At 38.6% G+C, this 24291-nt stretch overlaps 1 protein-coding gene across 13 annotated transcripts in view; it reads left to right on the forward strand.

Moving 5' to 3' along the window:
- The window catches only part of EYA4 (EYA transcriptional coactivator and phosphatase 4), a 285396-nt gene that overhangs the window by 25494 nt on the left and 235611 nt on the right, over positions 1-24291 (forward strand). For all 13 annotated transcript variants that reach the window (XM_055391993.2, XM_055391997.2, XM_019030241.4 and 10 more), the window contains exon 2: positions 8439-8536. In XM_055391993.2, coding sequence (XP_055247968.1) covers positions 8504-8536 — 33 coding nt within the window. In that variant the 5' untranslated portion in view covers positions 8439-8503. The remainder of the gene's footprint in view (positions 1-8438; positions 8537-24291) is intronic.

A 24291-nucleotide genomic window follows, 5' to 3' on the forward strand; every position in this document is an offset into this window, starting at 1 on the left:
GAAATTGCCTGGTAGACTAATTATCAATGTTGTATTTTCTGAAAAGTTAAAATATTCCCATTCAGTAAATAATACTTGTCTAAAAGTTTCTATCTGTATTGTCCTAAAAGAAAGCAAAAATTAAAATGGAGTCAGTTATGTACCTGAAAAATGTGAAAAAGGAAAGAAAAATCTTTTAGGAAAGAGTTTTCCTAAAATGGCTATACATTTGAGAAAGAATTTTAAAACTTAAATCATCTGGCTGTTTATTCCATTTTTTTTGTTTACATTATCAGATACATTATGTATGATTTCATATATTATGTATGTTTCATTCAATCAATATTTATTAAATACCTAAAATTTGCTAGGCCCTGAGCTAGGTACTGTAGATAGGTAAATAAGACAAACATTCCCTTCCCCTAAAGAGATTATTTTGGCATGAAATTTAATCTGTAGAAGAAGTGAAAGAGGCCATTTGCAGAGTCTGCTATGAAAACTCATTTTCACTATCTGCTGTAGTTTTACCTGATCCTGTGAAACCATTTTAGCATCATTTGGTTTTACTTTGTGCTCTGTATTATATTGGAGAAAATAAAATTTACTTATTGCACAGACAACATAAAATTAATAATTAAAGTATGTGAAACCAAAAATGTAATTGTTTATCAAATTTTTTTAGTGTTTCCCATTCATCAGTATCCAAATACATTCTTAGTTGTGCATCCGTGTTAGCATAACTAAAATGTGGTGTTCTTATTTTTTCATCTAATTCACAATCAACAATGTTCACTTTTCCACTTTTTTTTTTTTTTGAGACAGAGTCTCACTCTGTCACACCCAGGCTGGAGTGCAGTGGCATGATCTTGGCACACTGCAACCTCTGCCTCCTGGGTTCAAGCGATTCTCCTGCCTCAGCCTCCTGAGTAATTGGGATTATAGGCGCCCACCACCATGCCCGGCTAATTTTTTGTATTTTAGTAGAGACAGGGTTTCACCATGTTGGTCAGGCTGGTCTCGAACTCCTGACCTCAGGTGATCCGCCCACCTCGGCCTCCCAAAGTGCTGGGATTACAGGCATGAACCACCATGCCTGGCCCCTCATCATTTTTATAATTACTTTTTTGATCATTAAATTATATTATACAATGGACCATGATTTGTTTAATTAATCCACTGCAAAGATGAGGCTGTTTCTAGTTTTCATTGTCATGAATTATTCTGTAGTTTATATTTTACGGGTTTTTTTGGGGAAAGGTTACTTGTTAGGAAAGTTAATACTGGGTAAAAGGGCTTAAACATATTTATAGCTTTTAAAGTACAGAGATGGATTGCTTTCTAAAAATATTAGAAAACGACATTGTTACTAGCAAATGGTTGAGGACACCGTGTTCACAGTGTTTCTGATATTAAGTATTATCAATATATAAATAGTTTGGGCATTGAATATGTATACAATAATCCAAGAAATGTGTACTTGTTGCTCAGATTTATGTATTTCAGTAACTGAAAGTGAACGCTTTTCCATATATTAGTTTATTATTTACATTTTCTTATAAAGAATTGTGTTCTCCTACTCTTTTCTAATCATTTAATGGGCATTTAAACTTCGCCTCACTAAATTTTATGTCCTCAGTAAGTGTATATATAGTCACATTTATTTACTAAAGATATTTTCCATAATCTGTTGTATCCTTTTACTTTTGGGGCTGTTTTTCTTTATTCAGAAATGCAAAGGTTTTGCTTTGTTTTGCTTATGTAGGCAATGAATTGTATGGTCTCTTTGCAATCCAGTGCAGTATTTTTGCCATTTATGTAATCCATGTATCTATCAGAGTAAGAAGGAACATCAGATTTTCCTTGGAAAGAGAGCACTTGGCTAATTTGTTATCAAGGTAGTGAGGAGAAAATGGCTCTAAAGGAGATGGCCAGCCAGAGTTCAGTCTGGGAGAATAGAGGGATTGACATGAGGTGGGCAGGTGTCAAGTCTTGGGCAGCTCTGTGCCTGCTGATCAGTGGCCAGCACTTACTATTTGCGTGCATCATTTCCAAGGTGAACCTGAGCCAGAGTGGTCTTGGTTACTTGGGCCAGGGGACAGTTCACAGGACCGAGGATCAGTGGGTCAGCTAGGAAAGGATAAGCAAGAAAGGGATTAGCAGGAATCAGGACCAGGCTGAGAGACCCAGATTTGAGGGGAGGAACCAGTCCATCAGGAGGAGAAGAGGGAGAGTGGGAGGAGGAAGGTGGGCGTGTGAGCTAAGAGGCAAAAAGCTGGGCTTTTCTATCACGGTTTCTTAGCCTTCACACCCCTTGCTGTCCCAGCACAAAAACACCACCGTAAATCTAGAACTCTGCCTACTTATACTCCTGAATTCAAATGTGTACTGCTGGCTGGGCACGGTGGCTCATGCCTGTAATCCCAGCACTTTGAGAGGCTGAGGCAGGCAGATCACCTGAGGCCAGGGGTTCGAGAGCAGCCTGGCCAACATGGTGAGACCCTGTCTCTACTAAAAATGCAAAAATTAGCCAGGCGTGGTGGCACGCTCCTGTAGTCCCAGCTACTTGGGAGGCTGAGTCACAACAGTCGCTTGAACCCAGGAGGCAGAGGTTGCAGTGAGCTGAGATTATGCCACTGCACTACAACCTGGGCGACAGAGCAGGACTTCATCTCAAAGACACAAAACAAACAAAAAAACCGAATGTGTACTGCATCAACTTTCAGTGTGCTTCATAATCCACCATATCCTATATACCCTCCCTTCACTTTCCATATGAAGTTTAAAATTGTGCTTTTCTTCAAAATGATGCTTTCCTAGTTTTGGAGTATTTTAAATCAATATCTCACTGAAACTGTCACATTATATACATGTGTTATTATTATTTTCTGACTTTTAAGAATGAAAAAAACATACCTTTGATCTGTGTCTCTGTTTATATATGCATAAAACTTTTGCAATTTACATTTTAAATTTCTCTTGTAATTTTTAAAATGTCTTGTAATCTAATAAGGAAAGTAACATGTACTTTGGAAAATATTGCAAAGCATAAAAGAAATTGAAGAAATTAAGACCATGCCTACTTGGATGCAGTAGGGAATATATGACTGCATATATGTAAAACTGAGCAAAACATCTACTGATATTGAATATTCAGTAAACTGAATTGGCATCTGTATTAGGGTTCTCTAGAGGGACAGAACTAATAGGATATATATATATATATATATGTATATAAAGGGGAGTTTATTAAGTATTAACTTACACTTATTATTAACTTAACTTACCCTTAACGATCACAGGGTCCTCCAATAGGCTGTCTGCAAGCTGAGGAGCAAGGAGAGCCAGTGCGAGTCCCAAAACTGAAGCACTTGGAGCCTGATGTTCAAGGACAGGAAGCATCCAGCATGGGAGAAAGATATGGGCTGGGAGGCTAGGCCAGTCTCTCTTTTTCACATTTTTCTACCTGCTTTATATTCACTGGCAGCAGATTAGATTGTACCCACCAGATTAAGGGTGGATCTGCCTTCTTCAGCCCACTGACTCAAATGTTAATCTCTTTTGGCAACACCCTCACAGACACACCCAGGGTCAATACTTTGTATCCTTCAATCCAATCAAGTTGACACTCAGTATTAACCATCACAAGTCCACCCCTTGTCAACTTGAACCCATATACATCTCATGAGATTACACATCATCTTCAAATAAAGACAATAGTAAGGTCATAATTATACCTAACATAATACAGCTGTCCTTTGTATAACCGGAAATGCACCAATCCCCAACCCAAATACTATTACATAAAGTTAACAATATTTAAATGCCGATATGAAGTCAATAAATCTTATGTCACATGATAAAGGAAAAGGAAATAAAGATATTTTCTTAGTACAAGTGTATACATGCACAAACATGTTTTTAACAAAAGGAGGAAATACTCATGACAATTACAGTCCCCGTTTCTGCAGTGGTCTCGTGGTCGTAGATGCTATTGATGACTAACTTCTTCTACTACCCATTCTGTATTCCCTTTGCCTTCAGCAAGCACCTCAACAGGTCATGTTTTTTTTCCTTGTGGAGTGACCCAAACCTTCATTCCTGGGGGGTCTGGGCCATTTCTAGTCCTGCCTGGATTGGGCTGTTGTAGTTTCCCATTGACCTTAATCATAGGGCATGGTAATACTAAGAGACACCCTAATGGATCTCCTGTATTCCGTGCATACTCTTCCTTACCTCCGTTGTGGAGTAATAGACTGATTTCATCTTGAAAGTCTGGGTCAGTCAGTCACCCCAGCCAACACTGTAACTCCCCTCTTAGCCTGTTGACTTAAAGGTAGGAGGAGCCCAAAGTATCCAGGTGGCAATGTTAACATCCAGTTTAATGGAATCGTTGCTGTCTCTCCTGGTGGCAGCGTTCCTCCCTCTGGAACTAAGACCTCTAGGCCAGCAGAAGGTAATGTCGTGGGAACATTTTGCTAGTGGAAGGAAAAATTTTGCTAGTGAATCACTAGGGGTGATGGTGAGTGGTGCCACTTCCACTTCCACCCTTGATTCCTGAACCCGTGAATCCTGGCTATGGGAGAGACAGTGCCATATATTGGATGCTGATTCAGAGCGTACATGGCTTTCTAGAGAACTTTGCCCCAGCCCTGCAAAGTATTGTCACCTAGTTGGCATTGTAATTGTGACTTCAAAAGGCCATTCCACCATTCTGTCAATCCAGCTGCTTCAGGATGATGGGGAACATGGTGAGACCAGTGAATTCTGTGAGCATGAGCCCATTGTCGCACTTCTTTATCCATAAAGTGAGTGCCTCGGTCAGAGGCAATGCTGTGTGGAATACCAAGACAGTGGAAAAGGCATTCCATGAGTCCATGGATGGTAGTCTTGGCGGAAGCATTGCGTGCAGAATAGGCAGACCCATATCCGCAGTAAGTGTCTATTCCAGTGAGGACAAACCTCTTCCCTTTCCATGATGGAAGAGGTCCAATATAATCAACCTGCCACCAGGTAGCTGACTGATCACCCTGAGGAATGGTGCCACATCGAGGGCTCAGTGTTGCTCTCTGCTGCTGGCAAATTGGGCACTCAGCAGTGGCCGTAGCCAGTTTAGCCTTGGAGGATGGAAGTCCATGTTGCTGAGCCCATGTGTAACCTCCATCCCTGCCACCATGGCCACTTTGTTCATGGGCCCATTGGGCAATGACAGGGGTGGCTGGGGAAAGAGGCTGAGTGGTGTCCACAGAATGGGTCATCCTATCCACTTGATTATTGAAATCCTCCTCTGCTGAAGTAACCCATTTGTGAGCACTCATATGGAATACAAATACCTTCCTGGTTTTTGATCACTCAGAGAGGTCTATTCACGTATCTTTTCCCCAGATTTCTTTGTCACCAGTTTTCCAATCCCGCTTCTGCCAAGTCTTTGACCATCCAGCCAAAAACCATTGGCTACAGCCCGTGAATCAGTATATAATCACACATCTGGGCATTTCTCCTTCATGCAAAGTGCACAACGAGGTGCACTGCTCAAAGTTCTGCCAACTGGGAAGATTTCCCTTCAGCGCTGTCCTTCAGAGATGTCCCAGAAAGGGGCTGTAGTGCTGCGGCTGTCCACTTTAGAGGGGTGCCTCCATATCATGCAGAACCATTTGTGAATCAGGCCCTAGTCTTCTCTTCCTCTGTCAACTGATCATAGGGAACTCCCGATGAGGGCATCGATGCAGCCTTGGGTAGAGAAGGTAGGGTGGCAGGAGTGGAGACCATGGACATTTGAGCCACTTCCTCATGAACTTACTTGTGCCTTCAGGACCTGCTCAAACCTGATCACATATATGCTACTTTCATTTGATGATAGAATGCTGCTCTGTACGACCTTCTTTATGGCCAAATGGGTCAGAAAGCTCCCAGTTCATGATAGCCAGTTCAGGTTGCATGGTGACTTGATGACTCGTAGTCAAACCTTCAGTTTCCACCAAAGCCCAGTAATGGGCCAAGAGCTGTCGCTCAAAAGGAAGGTAGTTATCTGTAGAAGATGGTTGGGCCTCGCTCCAAAATCCTAGAGGCCTTTGCTGTCATTCACCTATGGGGGCCTGGCAAAGGCTCCAAACAGCATCCCTATCTGCTACTGGCACCTCAAGCACCATTGGATCTGCTGGATCATATGGCCCAAGTGGCAGAACAGCTTGCACAGCAGCCTGGACCTGTTGCAGAGCCTTCTCCTATTCTGGACCCCAGGCAGTTTTATTTGGTAAAGTGAGTGATTAAAGGTCTTGGGCCGAAATGATCTCAACCTATTTTCTTTTTTTTTTTTTTTTTTTTTTTTTTTGAGACGGAGTCTTGCTTTGTCGCCCAGGCTGGAGTGCAGTGGCGCGATCTCGGCTCACTGCAAGCTCCGCCTCCCGGGTTCACGCCATTCTCCTGCCTCAGCCTCCCGAGTAGCTGGGACTACAGGCGCCCACTACCACGCCCGGCTAATTTTTTGTATTTTTAGTAGAGACGGGGTTTCACCGTGTTAGCCAGGATGGTCTCGATCTCCTGACCTCGTGATCCGCCCGCCTCGGCCTCCCAAAGTGCTGGGATTACAGGCGTGAGCCACCGCGCCCGGCCTCTCAACCTATTTTCAAACTTTAAATGGGTTAGAAGCCTGGCTCACTGGCATAGAGCTAGGCGTGGAATATGAGTCCCTAGTAGGCCACTTTTGGTAAGCAGAACTGGCACTGTGGGAGGAACCGAACTCCGGGTTAAGGCACCTGATGCTGAAGCTCATTAGACACCCCACTCTTGGTACCAAAATCTGTATTAGGGTTCTCTATAGGGACAGAACTAATAGGAGATATATATATATATAAATAAATATAAAGGGAAGTTTATTAAATATTAACTCACATGTTCACAGGGTTTCACAATAGGCTGCCTGCAAGCCGAGGAGCAAGGAGAGCCAGTCGGATTCCCCAAACTGAAGCACTTGGAGTCCAGTGTTTGAGGGCAGGAGGCATCTAGCACCGGAGAAAGATGTAGGCTGGGAAGCTAGGCCCGTCTCTCTTTTTCACACTTTTCTGCCTGCTTTGTATTCACTGGTAGCTGATTAGATTGTGCCTGCCAGATTAAGGGTGGATCTGCCTTCTCCAGCCCACTGACTCAAAATGTTAATCTCTTTTGGCAACACCCTCACAGACATACCCAGGATCAATACTTTGTATCCTTCAATCCAATGAAGTTGACACTCAGTATTAACCACCACAGTGTCCGATTGTTTCTTTAGATTGTAATACTCTTTTCCATTTAAATTGTATTTTCAGAAATATTTAATGTCAGTAGATATTTCTTGAAATGTGACTTCAATGATTATGTTCATTTATGATGAACAACTTTTTAAATCTAAATTGTTTTTATTATAATCTTTTTTCTTTTTTAGAATTAGAATTTGAACACTAGAAATGTATCATTGCAACTTTAAATTACATTTCATTTTCTTGTGAATTTGAACACAGTTTTATGATGATTGAACATATTTCTATAGGGTGTGTGCCTTTCTGTTTGAATTGTAAGAGCTCTTTATATGTTAAGAACATCAGCCCATTGTGTTTGATATTTGCACAGGTATTTCTAGATTTTTCTGTGCCTTTTAATTTTCATTATTGTGTGTGTGTGTGTGTGTGCGTGTATGTGTTTTAAAAGAGAGAGCAAGAGAGAGGATTCAGGGTTACTTGGGTTTTTGGTGTGTCTTCTATTGCTACTATGATAAAATCCCCTATCTGGGGATTTAAAAATATATGCCTATTTTTCTTAGAGTTTTTCAACTTTAATTCATTTGAAAATATTTTAATGTATGGTATGGAGTAAAGATATTTTTTGAATAGTTAACCAGTTATCTCATCATAGTGTATTACTAATTATCTTTCCCATGTTTATTTGTAATACATTCTTTAACATATTGTCTTTTTAAGGTTGGTCATGTATTTTATATTTTTAAAAAATGAAGAGTAATTATTTTTCAGAAGAATAGTCATCTGATAATTCAGACAAATTTTCCTGTAAGAGAAAGTTGTCATGTTAAAATGCACACTTACTTTTTCAAATTATTTTATGTACTTTTGAAAGTAAATGGTTAATTCAAACTCTTGATTGCTAATCTGTCAATTGCTTGATGACATACCTCCCTCAGCAAAATAGTGTATTAACTGTTTATTGCAGACTGTGTTTATTGCAGACTATGGATATTTTTGTTGATCTGTAGGATTCCTGACTAGCTGTTCACATACCCCACTTTTAACATGACACTATTTTCAAGATCATTAATTGCATCAGATATGGAGACAATATTAGTGGATTTTCTTCTTGAGAGAATGCTCCTACAAGTTACTAATTACCATGCTATGTCTTGATATGTTTTTGTAACTTTACAAATGAATATAAAGATAACCTTTTTCCCCTTTGTTTCCATCTTCTTGTTTTAGATAGTCATTTTTACTTGAAGGAAGCTGCTTCTACTTGGGAGTGGCAGGAGAAGTGAGAAAACCACATGGAAGACTCCCAGGATTTAAATGAACAATCAGTAAGTCTTCATTCTCAGTTTTGCTGAAAAAAGTTGCGATAACACTACTGAAAATCATACGTAAAAGAGATATATTGTAAGAAGTAAGTTTTTCATTAAATGTATTTTTAAATGATTTTTGAATTTCCTTTCAAAGACCATGAAACAGACCTTTGGAGATTTATGCCGTTTCTGCTTAATGATGATGTCACATTTTGATGTCTTCTTTGATTTTCTACTTGGAAAACTAGTGGTGGAAAGACTAAGGCATTGAAATCATGATGCATGTTTTAGACAGTCTAAACAATTTTATATACTTCCTTTATTATTTTATTTCAGATATACTGGATATTGTTGAATATCAGAAGTATGAAAGGAGAAAGTATATTATTAGCATGCTTGTTAGTCATTTTAAGGAGGAAAGAAACCATAGTTCTCAAGTGCTTTTAGTATTTTACTAGATTCATTGCAGGACCAAGAATGCACCAGCTTGATGGCAATCCTTTTAAGATTCTGATTTCCCAAAGGGAAAGGCTCTTTGCAACCTTTCCTCCTAGCTTGTTAGTGGTGTCTCTGTGACAGTAGTTCTTTAGCGTGTGGAACTAGAGGCAGTGGGAGGGCTTCCCTCACACCCCCACGCCTTCACACTACTGGAAGCTGTCGTTTGAGCTGTTTTGCATACAGACAACTCATGATGTTACAAGTAACAAGACTGGTGTACTTACTGAGAGTGTGTTCTGCAGTCTGATGCTGTTCCTTTTTTTTTTTTTTTTGATGCTGTTCTTTATTAGCTTATGTGATCATGACTCGATCTTACAGTCAAATGTTTCTCCATCAGGCAACTGAGGAAAAGATGCTTATATCTAATAATGTGGTTCTAGAAAACGTATATGTGATGAGTTTAATTTTAAGAGGGATGTATATTCTGGTGCCATTTGAAGTTGATTTGATTTGCTTTCTAGTGGATATTTTATTTAAAAGAAATGATAGCCATGCCTTTAATTTGGATAGACATGACCATAGTCTAATTTCAATATATATTATATTATGATTTATTTCACATGGCATCATAGGAAAAATGTAACAAAAAATTATAAAGTGAAAAAACTATGAAATCTGTCAAATGGTAGAGATATATTCCTCTAGAATTGTGTGACTTCTTTAGTAAGGTAAACAGAAATGGCTATGGGAAGGCAAGGGCTTTAAAACTTTAAAAAATGCTGGTTATTGACTGTAAATATTCACAGCATGGACTCTAGCAAAATGGAGGTTAGTCATCATGACTGTTGGAATCAGAAGTCTGTCTGTGTGACTATGGTGGACTTGAATTGTTAGTAGTAAATGTTGACAACATCTTAGTGGTGATGCTTCATTAAAAGCGTGCTGTTGATCTGAACTTTGTTCTAATACCCCGAGGGTCACATACAAGTGTGTGTGTATATGCAAATGTGTGTATGTATGTGTGTGTATATGTTAGAGTGACCAACGTTTTTTGTTTCCAGAGACTGAGGATTTTCTAGGGACATAGAACTTTCAGTGCTAAAGCATGCAAAGTTTGGGGGAAAACCAGGATGGTTGATTCTGTTAATTACTATAGGGTGTGTATATACTCAAGAAAGAATTCTGTTTTCAATGCAGTTGAGAATATATTTTTATGTTTAACACTAAAGTGATGTGTTACTAAAGATGCGTCATATCACCGTTCACAAAATGAAGCACAGGACTTGTAAATCAGATATGGTGTCCTTCTAGTGATATTTTAAGGTCATGGAGCTCACTATTTCTTTTTAAAGTATGTTTTTAAAAGTTTCCAGTGATGCTAGTGAGCAGTCAGGTTTGAGAACAAGAAATCTAGGGAGACCTGCCTACCCTCTCAGCTTGAACCCATTTGCTGAATTTAAATTTCAAACATGTAGACCAATGTATTCATCTCATAAATGTGCAAAGAGATGCTTAGAACTCTTAAATGACTTGCCCATGTTGGCATAGCTGGTAAGAGGCAGAGTTAGGACTTCACACGGTTCTTCTGACTCCAAGTCCAAAGCTCTCTCCATAACATCAACATGCCTCATTGCCTTTGGGTTATGCATATTGTGGCATTTATAGAAATGTCAAAAAAAAAAAGAAAAGAAAAGAAAAAGAATAAGCCCCTTTACATGGAAATAATTTCTCTTTGAATGAAATCTTTATATGATTCTAAATTTTGTGGAGTATATTAAGGTCTCAAAATATTTTGAAAAATGATAGCATTTATTAAGATATAGAACAAGTAGGGGTGGAATTAAAATAAAGTTCATAGTTAGATGGAAGTGAATTTACTCATATCATTGCTATTTTAGTTCAAGGGGGATTCTTTGGGTGTAGACATAGCAGTAGGAGTCATTTGTGGCACATGCACACTGCATCTAGCATTTTCCATATACTCGCTCCAATTCTTACCATGTATTCCTTTATTGCAATTTTTAAGGCCACTATTTTATAGATGAAACTGTGACCTAGAGAGTGTCAAGGTCAAACAGCTGTTAAGTAGTAGAGATCAGAATTAAACCAACTTCTCTCTGACCCCAAAACTTTTAATGGATTTTGCATGATGCAACATAATATGGTAGTTAAGGGCGTGAGCTATAAATCAGACTTCCCTGTCACTTAAATGCTTTAAAATCTTTGGGAAATTACTTAAACTCTTCCTCCTCTATGGAGTGGAAGGATAATAAAAAGATGTCTTATGAAGTGCTTGCATATGCCTCACTTAGAGTAAATATTCAATAAATGTTAGCTGCTATCACAAATACCTGAGGTATTCAGATGCTCTTTAATGAGTATTCATTCATTCTAGCATATCCAGCTACTGACCAGACATCCCTTCTGGGAGTTCACAGGTCCACACACTCAGCAAATGAAAAATAAATTCACCAGCTCTCCTCCCCTCTCCCAGCTTTTCTTCCTTTGTCCTTTATGCCAGTATTACTCATCTCAGTGAATGGCATCATCAGCTACTGAATGGGTTATGGCAGAAAAGAGGTAGTAATCCTCCTTTTCTTCATCCCCCATCTCAAAGCTTTGTCCACTCTTAATGTTTAATGTCATTCAAAGCTATTCTTTTTGCTCGAGCTCCCTTAGTTTAGTTGAGATCTTTATTTTATCTCTTGACTTTCTTGTTTTACTTTAAGTTGCTTCTAGAGTTGTCTTCCTAAAATACAACCCTGATCACATCACTACCTTCCTTTTTATCCTTCACAAGCCCTTTCTTGCCTTCAAGGGAGAGGCTCAAGTGTGTCATCAAGCATACAGAGCTTAATGCTTATGTATTTCTTCAGTTTTTTTTTTTTTTTTTTGGTCTGGTTTCTGTCAGTTTCTGAATCTCCCAGGTTCTCTGAGGTCTCTATGCATTTGCAAGTGCTTTAATGTCTTCCCAGAAGGGTCTCTTTCCCACCAGGATAACCTGTAATTCTTGAAGACTCAGTTTAGGTTTCCATCCCTCTGAGCAGCCCTCTCAGACTACCTCCTTTCTTCTCACACAATCAGCCCTACCGGTCAGGGCCCTCTGCAGTGTGCTGCCATAACCCTTTGGCATTTACCCCTAGCCCAGCACTTACCCGACAGGACTGAAACCCTATCTGTTTACTTGCCTATCTCACCACTAGATTATAAACTACTTAAGAGTAATGGTGGATCTTGTTCATCTCGTACTCTTACTTCTTAGCACGATTCTTGCCAGCGTTCAGTAAATGTTTTCTTCAAAAGCCTTTATATACTTTTAGTGAGGTATGTTAATGAGTAGCCTGACAAATTTTAGAAAGCCAAAATGTTATTCTCAGAGTAGATTACTGACTCATGAATTTATATTCGACTCACTTAAAAAATTGCGTAGAAGGTCTAACATGAATTTAACTGCATATGACCAAAATAAAGTTCAGTCCTTCATTTTTCCTCTAGTATATCTGGCTCCTATTTGGCATTCTGGCTTAGAGGATGTAGAGAATTTTAAGAGATAAGCAACTAAAAAGAATATTTAACTGTCATAAATTTATCTGCAGTTCTATTTTAGAGCTTCATAATTCTTTAGAATTGGTTTAAGTTATAGCCAGTTACAGCTTATTACAGTTTTTAATGAAATGTTCTTGATAATAGAAATGGCTGTGAATGTAGGTTATACCTAGCAATAGCTCCCTTCATAATGTGAAATATATTGTATTTTTGTATTCAAGCAGAGAATGAGCAATATTTATTATTTTTATAGCTTCTGTAATATCTTTATAGATTGAGGTGTTTTATAATCCTATTTTGGTGGTCCGGGATATTACTTCAGATTTTTTCTCATCCCAAACATTCATATCAACATGAGATGGAGTCTGGCCTAAATCAATGATCAAGCCAGCAGGTTTGAAAAGAAATATATTTTATTAATGTTAAGTATTGTATGTTATAAAGTGAAACATTCATGAATATTAAGTAAAACTAAATAAAATGAATAAGTTACAGTAGGATTGCTTTCCCTAAATGTTATGCATTAAGGGCCTGAACATTCGTATGTATTTCCACATTGTTACTAAATCAATTCACTTATATTGTTGGTGGCATGATTTTATTAGTGACATCTAAATTAACTCACGTTAATTGGATTATGTTACATATTGTATGATTCATTAATACTTCTGGAAATTCATTTCTGTGTCCATTTTTAAATATAATACATTTCATATTTCAAAGCTATTCTATTTGTATTTATGAAACATATTCATAGACATGTTTCAGTAATACTTTTGGAAATTTGTTTCTACATGCATTTGTAGATATGAATTGTATTTATTTGCCTTCACCAACCATGCTAATTTAATAATGTCTATTAAAATTCTAGAGCTAGTTTAGTAAATTAATTTTTATCTCTCTCTTGTTTTTCCTTAGAGTACTCATGACTTTGATTTGTCCTCAGATCTTTGTTCCTAGAGATCCTACAGTATTATCTTTGATTATAGCCAGTAGCCCATCTTTAAAACATGTGCTTCTCTCTGTGTGAGATTTTTAACTATTGTATAGAATTGAATTTGCCATTAAACTTATCATCTAGACATAGAACTTCAGAACCACCAATTTATGACAATGTTTAAACAGTATGCTAGAATGTAATTATTTTGATTAATTTTTGTTTAAATCATTTTTGTATTTTTATAATGTGACATTATCAAAATCCTAAAATCCTATTATTCTATTGCTTTATTCTTGGGTACTCTAAACCCATTCGACCAGAAGGCATACTTGTACTGAATATCTTAAATATATTTTATTTAGATCTAAACAATGTTGGATTATTCTTTTTCAGGATCCAATTCTGTATCAAAGAACTTGACCTTTAAACTAGTTAAAAGAATCTTGTTTACAACATGTAATTTTTATACTATCCAACTGAATAACATACTTCAGAGTTCTGTGGAATTCTGTTCAAAGCCCAGTTTCAGAATTACTGTTAACTCCAAATTGCCAATTACAGCTTGACTTTGCGGTTATGTAATAGAGTACCTAAACTGAAGTTACAAAGTAGATGCGTTCAGTATATTTTAATGTTTCATAATCATTAAGGCTTACTCTTCCTTTTTAAGCATTTTTAAAATAATAGTTTTTCTTTTTTCTTTTTCTTTGTTTGAGATGGAGTCTTGCTCTGTTGAGTACGGTGGTACAATCTCGGCTCACTGCAACCTCCGACTCCTGGGTTCAAGTGGTTCTCCTGCCTCAGCCTCCTGAGTAGCTGGGACTACAGGCATGTGCCACGGCGCCCAGATAATTTTTTTGTATTTTTAGTAGAGATGGAGTTTCACCCTGTTAGCCAGGATGGTCTCAATCTCCTGACCTCATGATCTGCCTCCTTGGCCTCCCAAAGTGCTGGGATTACAGGTGTGAGCCACCACGCCCAGCCAATGGTAGTTTTATTGAGATGTCATTTTCATGCAGTACAGCTCACCCACTTAAAATGTACAATTCAATGATTTCTAGGGTATTCATAGAGTTGTACAATTATTACCACAGTCAATTTTAGGCGATTTTTAATCAGTTGAGAAAGAGATCCCATGCCCATTAGCACACTCCCCATTCCCCCGACGAGCACCCCTCAGCCCTAGACAAGCACCGATCCACTTCCTATCTCTATGGATTTGCCTATTCTGGACCTTTCATATAAATTGAGTCATACAATATGAGAACTTTTGTGGCTTGCTTTTTATACGTGACATAATGTTTGCAAGGTTCATCTATGTTGTAGCATGAATCAGTACTTAATTCCTTTTTATAGCCAAATAATGTTCCATTATATGGAGACACTTCTATTTATACTCTTTAAATAGAAAGAATATAAATTTGCCCCTATTTTATGAGGTTACTTCTTTATTTACAATTATGTTTTAAGAGTCATTTCTGTATTCTAGATAAAAGTCCTTCACCAGATCTACACTTGTCAAAGGATATCTCCCATTTTGTGGGTTGTCTTTTCACTCTTGATAGTGTCCTTTGATGCACAGTTTTAAATTTGAGTCCAGTTTATCTATTTTTTTCTTTTGTCACTTGTGCTTTTAGTGTTGTGTATGAGAAATCTTTGCCTAACCCAGGGTCACAAAGATTTACTCCTATGATTTCATTTCTCTATGATTTCTCATATGTAAGCGAGAACATGTGATATTTGACTTTCTATATCTGAGTTGCTTCAGTTAAGATAATGGCCTTCACAAATACTTACTCCTATGATTTCTTATATGAATTTTACAGTTTTCTATAGTTTTAGCTCTTACATTTAGGTCTTTAGTTCATTTTGAGTTAAATTTTATTGAAGATTTTTTTTTAAACTTCAACTTTTATTTTAGATTTCAGGGGTACGTGTGCAGGTTTTTGTCATGGGTATATTGTGTGACACTGAGGTTTGGGGTACGATTGATGCCAGCACCTAGGTAGTGAGAATAATACCCAACTGGTAGTTGTTCAGCCCTTGTTCCTCTTCCTCCCTGCCACTTCCGGTCGTTCCCACTGTCTATTGTTTCTGTCTCTATGTCCATGTTTCCTCACTGCTTAGCTCTCACATCTAAGTGAGAACATGTGGTATTTGGTTTTTTTTTTTCCTGTGTTGATTCACTTAGGATGATGGCCTCCAGCTGCATCCATATGGCTGCAAAGGAGATGATTTCATTTTTTTATGGCTGTATAGTATCCCATGGTGTATATAAACCACATTTTCTTTATCCATTCCATTGTTGTGGGCACCTAAGTTGGTTCTGTGTCTTTGCTATTGTGAATAATGTCTTTCTGATAGAATGGTTTCTTTTCCTTTGGGTCTATAACCAGTAGTAGGATTGCTGGGTCAAATGGTAGTTCTGTTTAAAGTTCTTTGAGAATTCTCCAACCTGCTTCCATAGTGGCTGAACTAATTTACATTCCCACCAGCAGTATATAAGTGTTTCCTTTTTTTCTGCAGCCTTGCCAACATCTGTTATGTTTTGACTTGTTAATAATAGCCATTCTGACTGGTGTGAGATGGTATTTCATTGTGGTTCTGATTTGCACTTCTCTGATCATTAGTGATGTTAAGCATTTGTTGGCCACTTGTATGTCCTCTTTTGAGAAATGTCTGTTCATATCCTTTTACCACTTCTAAGTATTTTTTAAACTCTGAATTTTTATATTTTTGTGTGAGTTTATGAAGATTCAGCACAAGATTTCATTAATTATTATCTTCTATGACCTAAAATTATAATTTGATTTGTTAAAATTTTTTCTCAACTCTTAGAATATATATGACACATATGTGTGTGTATATATATATATGTATGTATATATGGAGAGCCTCATACTATACAGAATATGGAGTGTGATTCTATGTCATTTGCCAAGATCTGGAGACTAAATATTACGTTTTCTTCTGTCAACTGTGATCAGCTGGTAACAGCTGTTTGTGTTAAGAAGGAACCTATGGCTACATCTGAGCTCGTTGGAAAAGTAATGTTGTCAATTTGGTGTGATTTGCCATGGACTTGGTAAGGAAGAAGGGTAGCACCAAGCCTCATAACTGCTAATTCTGGTCTGGTGAGTTGTCAAGATCCCTGGGCAGTTGGTTTGGATAGTATAGATATAAATAAGAGCTATGATATCTTTGGGTACCAAAAGTCTTGTGTCTGAACTTACAATTTACATATTGTTATCTAATAATTCTATCTTGTAAATTAAAATGAAAATAATTTAGGCTGGGTGCAGTGGCTCACTCCTGTAATCCCAGCACTTGGGAGGCTGAGGCGGGTGGATCACCTGAGGTCAGGAGTTCGAGACCAGCCTGGCCAACATGGTTTCACCCTGTATCTACTAAAAATACAAAAATTAGCTGGGCATGGTGATGCATGCCTGTAGTCCCAGCTACTTAGAAGGCTGAGGCATGAGAATTGGTTGAACCCGGGAAGCGGAGGTTGCAGTGAGCCGAGATTGTGCCACTGTGCTCCACCCTGAGCGACAGAGCAAGATTCTGTCTCAATAATAATAATACAAAAAATAAAATGAAAATAATTTTTATGATAGAAATATAATCTATTTCTTTCATGGTTTAATACTCTTGAGAAATAGAAAACATTAATATAATGCAATTTCTGCTATAAGGTATTTAACAAATGGAAAAATTCACTGATGAAAAAAGTTAATGTTCATCGATAGAGGTACCATGCCAAGTGCTTTATGCTACTCATCTCACTAAATCTCATAACGGCCCTTTGTGGAGGCTCTGTCATAACCTCAGTCTGAAGAAGAGTACACTGAAGCAGAGTTTAGGTATCTTATTCAGGGTTGTGCCAGCTTGGAAGCTATGCTGATGGAATATGAACTCACATAGTCTTTATTCCAGAATCCATACTGTTTTTTTAAATATGTAAGTTTAAGGGGTACAAGTGTGGTTTTGTTACATGGATATTGCATGGTGATGAAGTCTGGGCTTTCAGTTTAACCATCATTCGGATAGTGTATATTGTAACCATTAAGTAATTTCTCATCCCTCACTCCCTCCCACCTGCCCACCCTTCTCCAGTGGTCTCCAAAGGTCTCCAGTGACTATTATTCCTCTCTGTTTCCATGTGTCCATATTATTTAGCTCCCATTTATAAGTGAGAACATGTGATATTGGACTTTCTGTATCTGAGTTGTTTCACTTAAGATAATGGCCTTCAGTTCCATCCATGCTGCTGCTAAAGACACGATTTCATGTTAAACACGTGAACTCACCTGCTTCCATCAACTTACATGATTTTCAGACCCTTCAGTCAACTTAGTGTCATAGAGTATGTATTAAAACTCAACTTGATCTTAGATTATTTATATGAAGATCAAACAATTTTAAATATTATGGGTTTGAGTGAGAAATTTAAATTATTCCACCATGATTACAGATTAATTGTACAATCTTCATTAATCACATATCTCAGCTCACTGCAACCTCTGCCTCCTGAGTTAAGTGATTCTCCTGTCTCAGCCCCCCGAGTAGAGTAACTGGGACTACAGGTGCACACTACCACAACAGGATAATTTTTGTATTTTTAGTGGAGATGGGGTTTTGCAACATTGGCTAGGCTGGTTTTGAACTCCTGGCCTCATGTGATCCACCTGCCTTGACCTCCCAAAGTGCTGGGATTACAGGCATGAGCCACCGCACCTGACCCTATTAGTAAATATTTTAACAGGCAGTCATAAGATAGCAGAATGTATGGAAATTGAATGATAGTTCAGCAAATTCAATTAAGTAAGCATTTCAAGACTTCTTGCTATCCTCTAGAAACTTTGCTATACTCTAGAAACTTTGCTATACTAGGGATTAAAAGATGAATATAATAATTCCTTTTCTCCCCCTAAATTTTAGTTTAGCGTAAGATTATATGATACTGTGTAAGTCCTATTCTTAGTTCTTTTAAAACGAGACTTGGATAGCTAGTACTAATTCATTCAGTGAATATTTGTGGAGCACTGCTATATATGAAGCATGGTTTTCATTGTTGGAAATACTTGGTGGACAAAATGGATGCATATTACTGTTCTTGTGGAACTTATATTCTTGTTGGGGGGGAGACAAACAGTAAACAAATATAGTATGTCAGATAGTAATAAGTGCAAGGAGAAAAACCAAATAAAGCAGGGAGGAGGATAGGAAGTGCTTGCGGGCAGGGTAGGTAGGTGAAGGGACAGCTGTGGTTTTTTGTTTTGTTTTTTTGTTTGTTTGTTTTTTGAGATGGAGTCTCACTCTCTTCCCCAAGCTGGAGTGCAGTGGTGCGATCTCGGCTCACTGCAAGCTCCACCTTCCGGGTTCACGCCATTCACCTGCCTCAGCCTCCCGAGTAGCTGGGACTACAGGCACCCGCCACCATGCCCGGCTAATTTTTTGTATTTTTAGTAGAGACGGGGTTTCACTGTGTTAGCGGGGATGGTCTCAATCTCCTGACCTCGTGATCTGCCTGCCTCGGCCTCCCAAGCTGCGGTTTTTGGAGAGTAGTTAGGGAGGCCTCACTGAGAAGATGTTGTGCAAAGACTCAAGAGAGGCAAGGAAGTGAGCCATGTGGATATCTGGGGAAAGTGGGTTTTAATTAGAGGGAATAGCAACCGTGGGGTGGTAGCATGCAGGGTAGGTTCAAGGAATAGAAAGGATGTCAGCGTTGGTAGTAGTGATGGGCAGAACAAGGCAGAAATAAGGCTACAAAGGTAATCAGCATGGGCATGTGAGGGTGGAGAAATACATATTGTGTAGAGGTTTCCAGACCATTGTAAAGCTTAAACTTTTTCTCTTAGTGACATATAAAGCAATTGGAGGGTTTTGAGCTTAGGTATTGTGTGATGTGACTAAAGTTTTTAAATAACCACTCTGGCTTTTATTTTGAAAATCGACTATGATGACAAGAGCAGAGACTGGCTATTTTAACTATCCAGATGAAAAATCGACAAAGTAGCATTGGAGGTAGTAAGTGGTTGCATTGGGGTTGATCTAAGATGACTTGCTGATGTATTGGATATGGATTATGATAGAAAGAAAGGTGTCAGAGATAACTTCAAAGTCTTTGTGCAGAGAAATGGGAAGGATGGAGTTGGCATTGACTGAGATAGGATGACTGGGGAAGAACAGGTTGGGGGTGCAGATCAGGAGGTCAGTTTTAGACATGGTGGCAGAGGCATTGCTGTGTTTTCAGCAACCCTCTTTCATACCCCTCTTTTCTGGTGCATCTCAGTTTCCTTACAGTTCAGCAGGGCCATATAACTAGTGCCGGCCTGTGAAATGTAAGGAGAAGTGATCATGTAGATCATTTTGAGAATGAGGCAGTGAGAAGCCCCGGAATGATTCTTTGGTCTCTGTGTTCTCCTAGGGTGATGAAGGAGGAGGAGGCCTCAGGGAAACAATGGGGATCCCCAGTTACGAAGAACACTGGATTGCTGGTGCACTGCATGGGGGGCACATTCTGAGGGGAGTGTTAACCAACTAAGCTAATAAACGCATGTGAAATTTTACTTTCTCTTAGGCATATGCGTCAGATGTAACCATTGGGAACTCAGGGAAATGAGTTGAACTTGAAATATAAATTTGGGAGGCTTCAAGATATCAATGGTATTTGAAAACATTATATTTGTTGAAATCTCCAAAAGAATAAGTCTAGCTAGGGACAAATTAAAAGGACTAAGCCCTGGACACCCCAGTTTAGAGAGCAAGGAGATGCTAGTTTACATAGATAGCTGCTTGATCCTAATACCCATAAGCAGTGAGTTATGTCATAGACTGTATGTGGCCACATTCAGTGAATTTTCCTTCGAGGTGCTTCTTTCCAAATTTCCAAAAACACATATCCAGGTCACTGATTACTGGATTCACCTCTATCATAGCAGAAAGAGCACCATACAGCTATGAATAGGTATTGAGACAGTATTCACTTATTTGAGATTTCCATCAAAGTAACCAAAATCATGAAATATTCAGAAGAAAATTCAGTCAACAAATAGTTTTCATTTTTTCATTGCTTTGTTTGTAGATGTGATGTTTCTAGGCACTTCAGGTTAGGAAAGAATTAATCTAATTAGAGTTTTTTAACCTCAGCATTGTTGACATTTTGGGCCACAAAATTCTTTGTAGTGTTGGGGAGGGGTGCTGTCCTGTACATTGTGTTATTTAGCAGCATCTCTGGTATCTACCCACTAGATGTCAGTAGCACCCCCCTTCCTTTGTTGTGACAATAAAAAATGTCTTGAGACATTGCCAAATGTCTTCTCTGTGTGTGTCAGGGGGACCACAGATCTACATTACATCTGTTTCCAATGAGTGTTTTATTTATATACTTACTGCCTGTAAAACATTTGAGAAAGTTTACCTGAACATTTAATATAATATATACTATGCTATGATATATTATTGAGGGAACTGCAATGAAAAGCCAAAGACATAATATAGAATTTAAGCAAGAAAGCAAAATAATATTGCAAAGATAACAGTACTATGCTATCAGCATGGAAAATGTGTTCAATAAAAGACAAGAAAGGAATTATAGATAGACTAGGTTACACCTTCACTGGGTCTTGAAAGGCAGAATGAATTTGTATGGACAGAAGAGAACCTATCCTGGCCTGGGGAATATCAGGCATAAAAGCTTAGAGGTACCAAATATAAGGTGATAAGGCCTGCCTAGGACTGTGGCTAGGTTAGAATTACTGAATCAGAAGCTCTGTGGGCATGAGGGTGTGAGGCAGTGGGAAATCTGGCTGAGAAGCACTGAGACTAGACTGAAAAGGACTTTGAAGCCAAGCGGAGATGTTTTCGTGTTCTTGGGTGGCCACCATGATGCTCATTACTGCACAAAAGACAGAGATGTATAAGATACAGTCCTGTATTTCTGGACTTTCTAACCTGGACATAATGGAAAATTACATATAATTTTTTCGGCAAGAGATTAATATATTTAAAATGATGTTTTAGGAAAATTAACCAGATTGTAGGGAGATTACTGAAGGTGGGAAATTGAGAGTACGAGAGATGGCTTAGGGGATCTTGAAGGAGTTTGCGCATGAACTCAGAAAGGCTTAAGCCAAGTGGCTGGGCACGGTGGCTCATGCCTGTAATCCCAGCACTTTGGGAGGCCGAGGTGGGCGGATCACCTGAGGTCAGGTGACCAGCCTGGCCAACATGGTGAAACCCCATCTCTACTAAAAATACGAAAATTAGCCGGGTGTGAGGGCACACACCTGTAATCCCAGCTACTCGGGAGGCTGAAGTAGAAGAATCGCTGGAACCCAGGAGGCGGAGGTGGCAGTGAGCCAAGATCGTGCCACTGCACTGCACTCCAGCCTGGGCGACAGAGTGAGACTCCGTTTCAATAAAAAAAAGGCTTAAGTCAGGGATTGGCAGTTTTTTTGAAATGTGAAAACAGCCTTAGACATTAAGTAAATGAATGGGCATGGTTGTGTTCCAACAAAATTTTATTTACAAAAGCATGTGGCAGGTGGTGGGCCATACTTTGACAACCCCTGGCCTAAACTTATGACATGATGGTGGAAAGAAAGACATCGAGGAAAGAATCAATAAAAGGAACTTGAAAATAAAGCTTTGCTGAACTTGGTAACTAAACCAAATAGAGTTAGTAGGAGGAAGGGCAAGGGGTGGACTTGGAGGAGGAAAAAGATTATCCTGGAGTTTCAAGCCTAGAAGATGTCATTAATAGAGTTTAGGAGCAGGTATCAATGACTTAAGGAAAGAGAAAGATGTGTTTGAATTGAGGACTTTTGAGAACATGTTAAACTAGCAATTGGTGAAGGCCTGCTGGGCCATGGGGGAGAAGTCTGGAACTTCTCCATGCTCATGTGTGGAACAGAACAGTATTTTCCTTGAGGTGATGCTTTTAAGGGGAGATGGTATCTGAGGAAGGGCAGAAGGATGAAGATAAACATAGGAGACCAGCATGTTTATGAAGTGCAAGGAGGAAGATGAACTGTAAGAAACTGAGAAAAGATAGGGAAATGAGAACCAGTAGGATAATAGTGTCTTCAGAGCCATGGCCAAGCTAACTCTCAGGAGGAATTGGTCATTACTGTCTGACGTTCCAAGAGGTCAAGCAGAATGGCACTGAGAAAGAGATTGTTTCATTTCTTGACCAGAAGGTTACTGGTGGCCCTTCAAAAGGAAGTCCCAAGAGAGTTGTGGTAAGAAAGGGCATCCCAGAGATTCAATTTAGAGAAGATAATGAGGAATTAAGAGAAACTTTGTAAGTTTAAAGAAGAGAAACAGAACAGCAATTGAATGGAGCACCTTCTTCCAAGAGGAGGCTTGCTTGTGTTTGATGACAGATTTTGAGAAGGATTCAGTGGAGAATAGACTTCAAGTTGTTGCAGAAGGGATGATGAGGTTAATGGAGAACAGAAAGAAGGTGAACTAGCTGGAGAGGAGTGATACACTCTGACTCTGGAAATTTAAGAGAATGTGGATATCCTGGAATTTTCCAAAGTGCTCTTCCTTGATGCATTCTTTTTTACAGGAGGCAAATACCTTTGTCCAGGCAAGATCAGGAAGTAGATGGAAGCAGGGTTAGGATTAAGGGCTTAAGTAGTATAAAGAAGATTTGCAGTAGCCATTGTTATAAAAAAATAGTAGGTGATCTCCTAGAACTCAATACTTGGATTATTGAGACATACTCAGTTTTCTTTTAGCAAAATATCTCTCATTGACTAGGACTTAAGGCTATACTGCTAGCATTGAAAATTTATTTTATTTTGTATTGAAACAATTAAGAAGAGAAAGGGGAAAAATAAACACTTCTAAGATTAATGAATATGCCTCTCGTTATCTTTGGAAGAAACTATGTGGCCTGTTTTCCTTGGATATTAGCATCTCCAACAAATAGAGGAGCCTATGTTCATAAATATGATTGGGTCAAATTTGACAATAGAGTCAGACTAAAGTTAGCTGACATTGACTTTAAAAGTACTTGCCTGAAAGTACTTGAAATTCGGTGGCTTCATATTTTCTTGGATTAGGGATTGATTTCTCTGCTCAGACTTCTTCAGAATACAAATAACTTTGTAAGGGCTAATCTGTTAAAAAGTTTGTGTTAGCTCTCTTGGCAAGAGCTAGGATAGCAGGGTAGAAGGAGAACTGCGAAAACAAACAAACAAAGGAGAGTTAAAAATGAAAGGGCAAACACTCCCTACTTACTTTGCTTTGCTTTCATTATTTTGCCTAAACTGTTGTGGTTGACACATGTGGACAGTAGATTATAACTAGATTCTGAGCCCCAGATGCCCACAGCTAACACTTATGTAATGCTCATTGTGTGCCATGGGCTAAGTGCTATAAATGAATGTATATATAATATAAATGCATTAACTCATTTAATTCTCATGACGATTTGATGAGGTGAGCTCTATCTCCCAGTTTCTAGATGAGGGATTGCCCAACTTGTGGGTAGGGGAGCAGAATCTTACCCCAGGAAGTGTGGCTTGAGAGTTGGCAATTGTAACTGCTGGACAGATTTGTTAGAAAAATACCTTATTTATTTTTCAGTCCTCCACCCTGACTTGTGCCTTCATCAAAAAAGTTTGAAATGTTTTCAGTTCATACATAAGAAGAAAAAAAATTGATATGGGTTTATTTTCCCCTATTAACATTTTCTTTGATTTACAATCTGTTGTATCAGACATGATGTGAAAGGGGTAGACAACAACCTAGACTATATTTATTTTTCAATCTGCTAATGTGAAGAAAAAAGGGGAGGAGTTAGGTGAGATTTGGAGTCTGTAATGGTTTTTCT

Source organism: Gorilla gorilla, chromosome 5, assembly GCF_029281585.2.
Source record: "Gorilla gorilla gorilla isolate KB3781 chromosome 5, NHGRI_mGorGor1-v2.1_pri, whole genome shotgun sequence".
Classification (NCBI taxonomy): domain Eukaryota; kingdom Metazoa; phylum Chordata; class Mammalia; order Primates; family Hominidae; genus Gorilla; species Gorilla gorilla.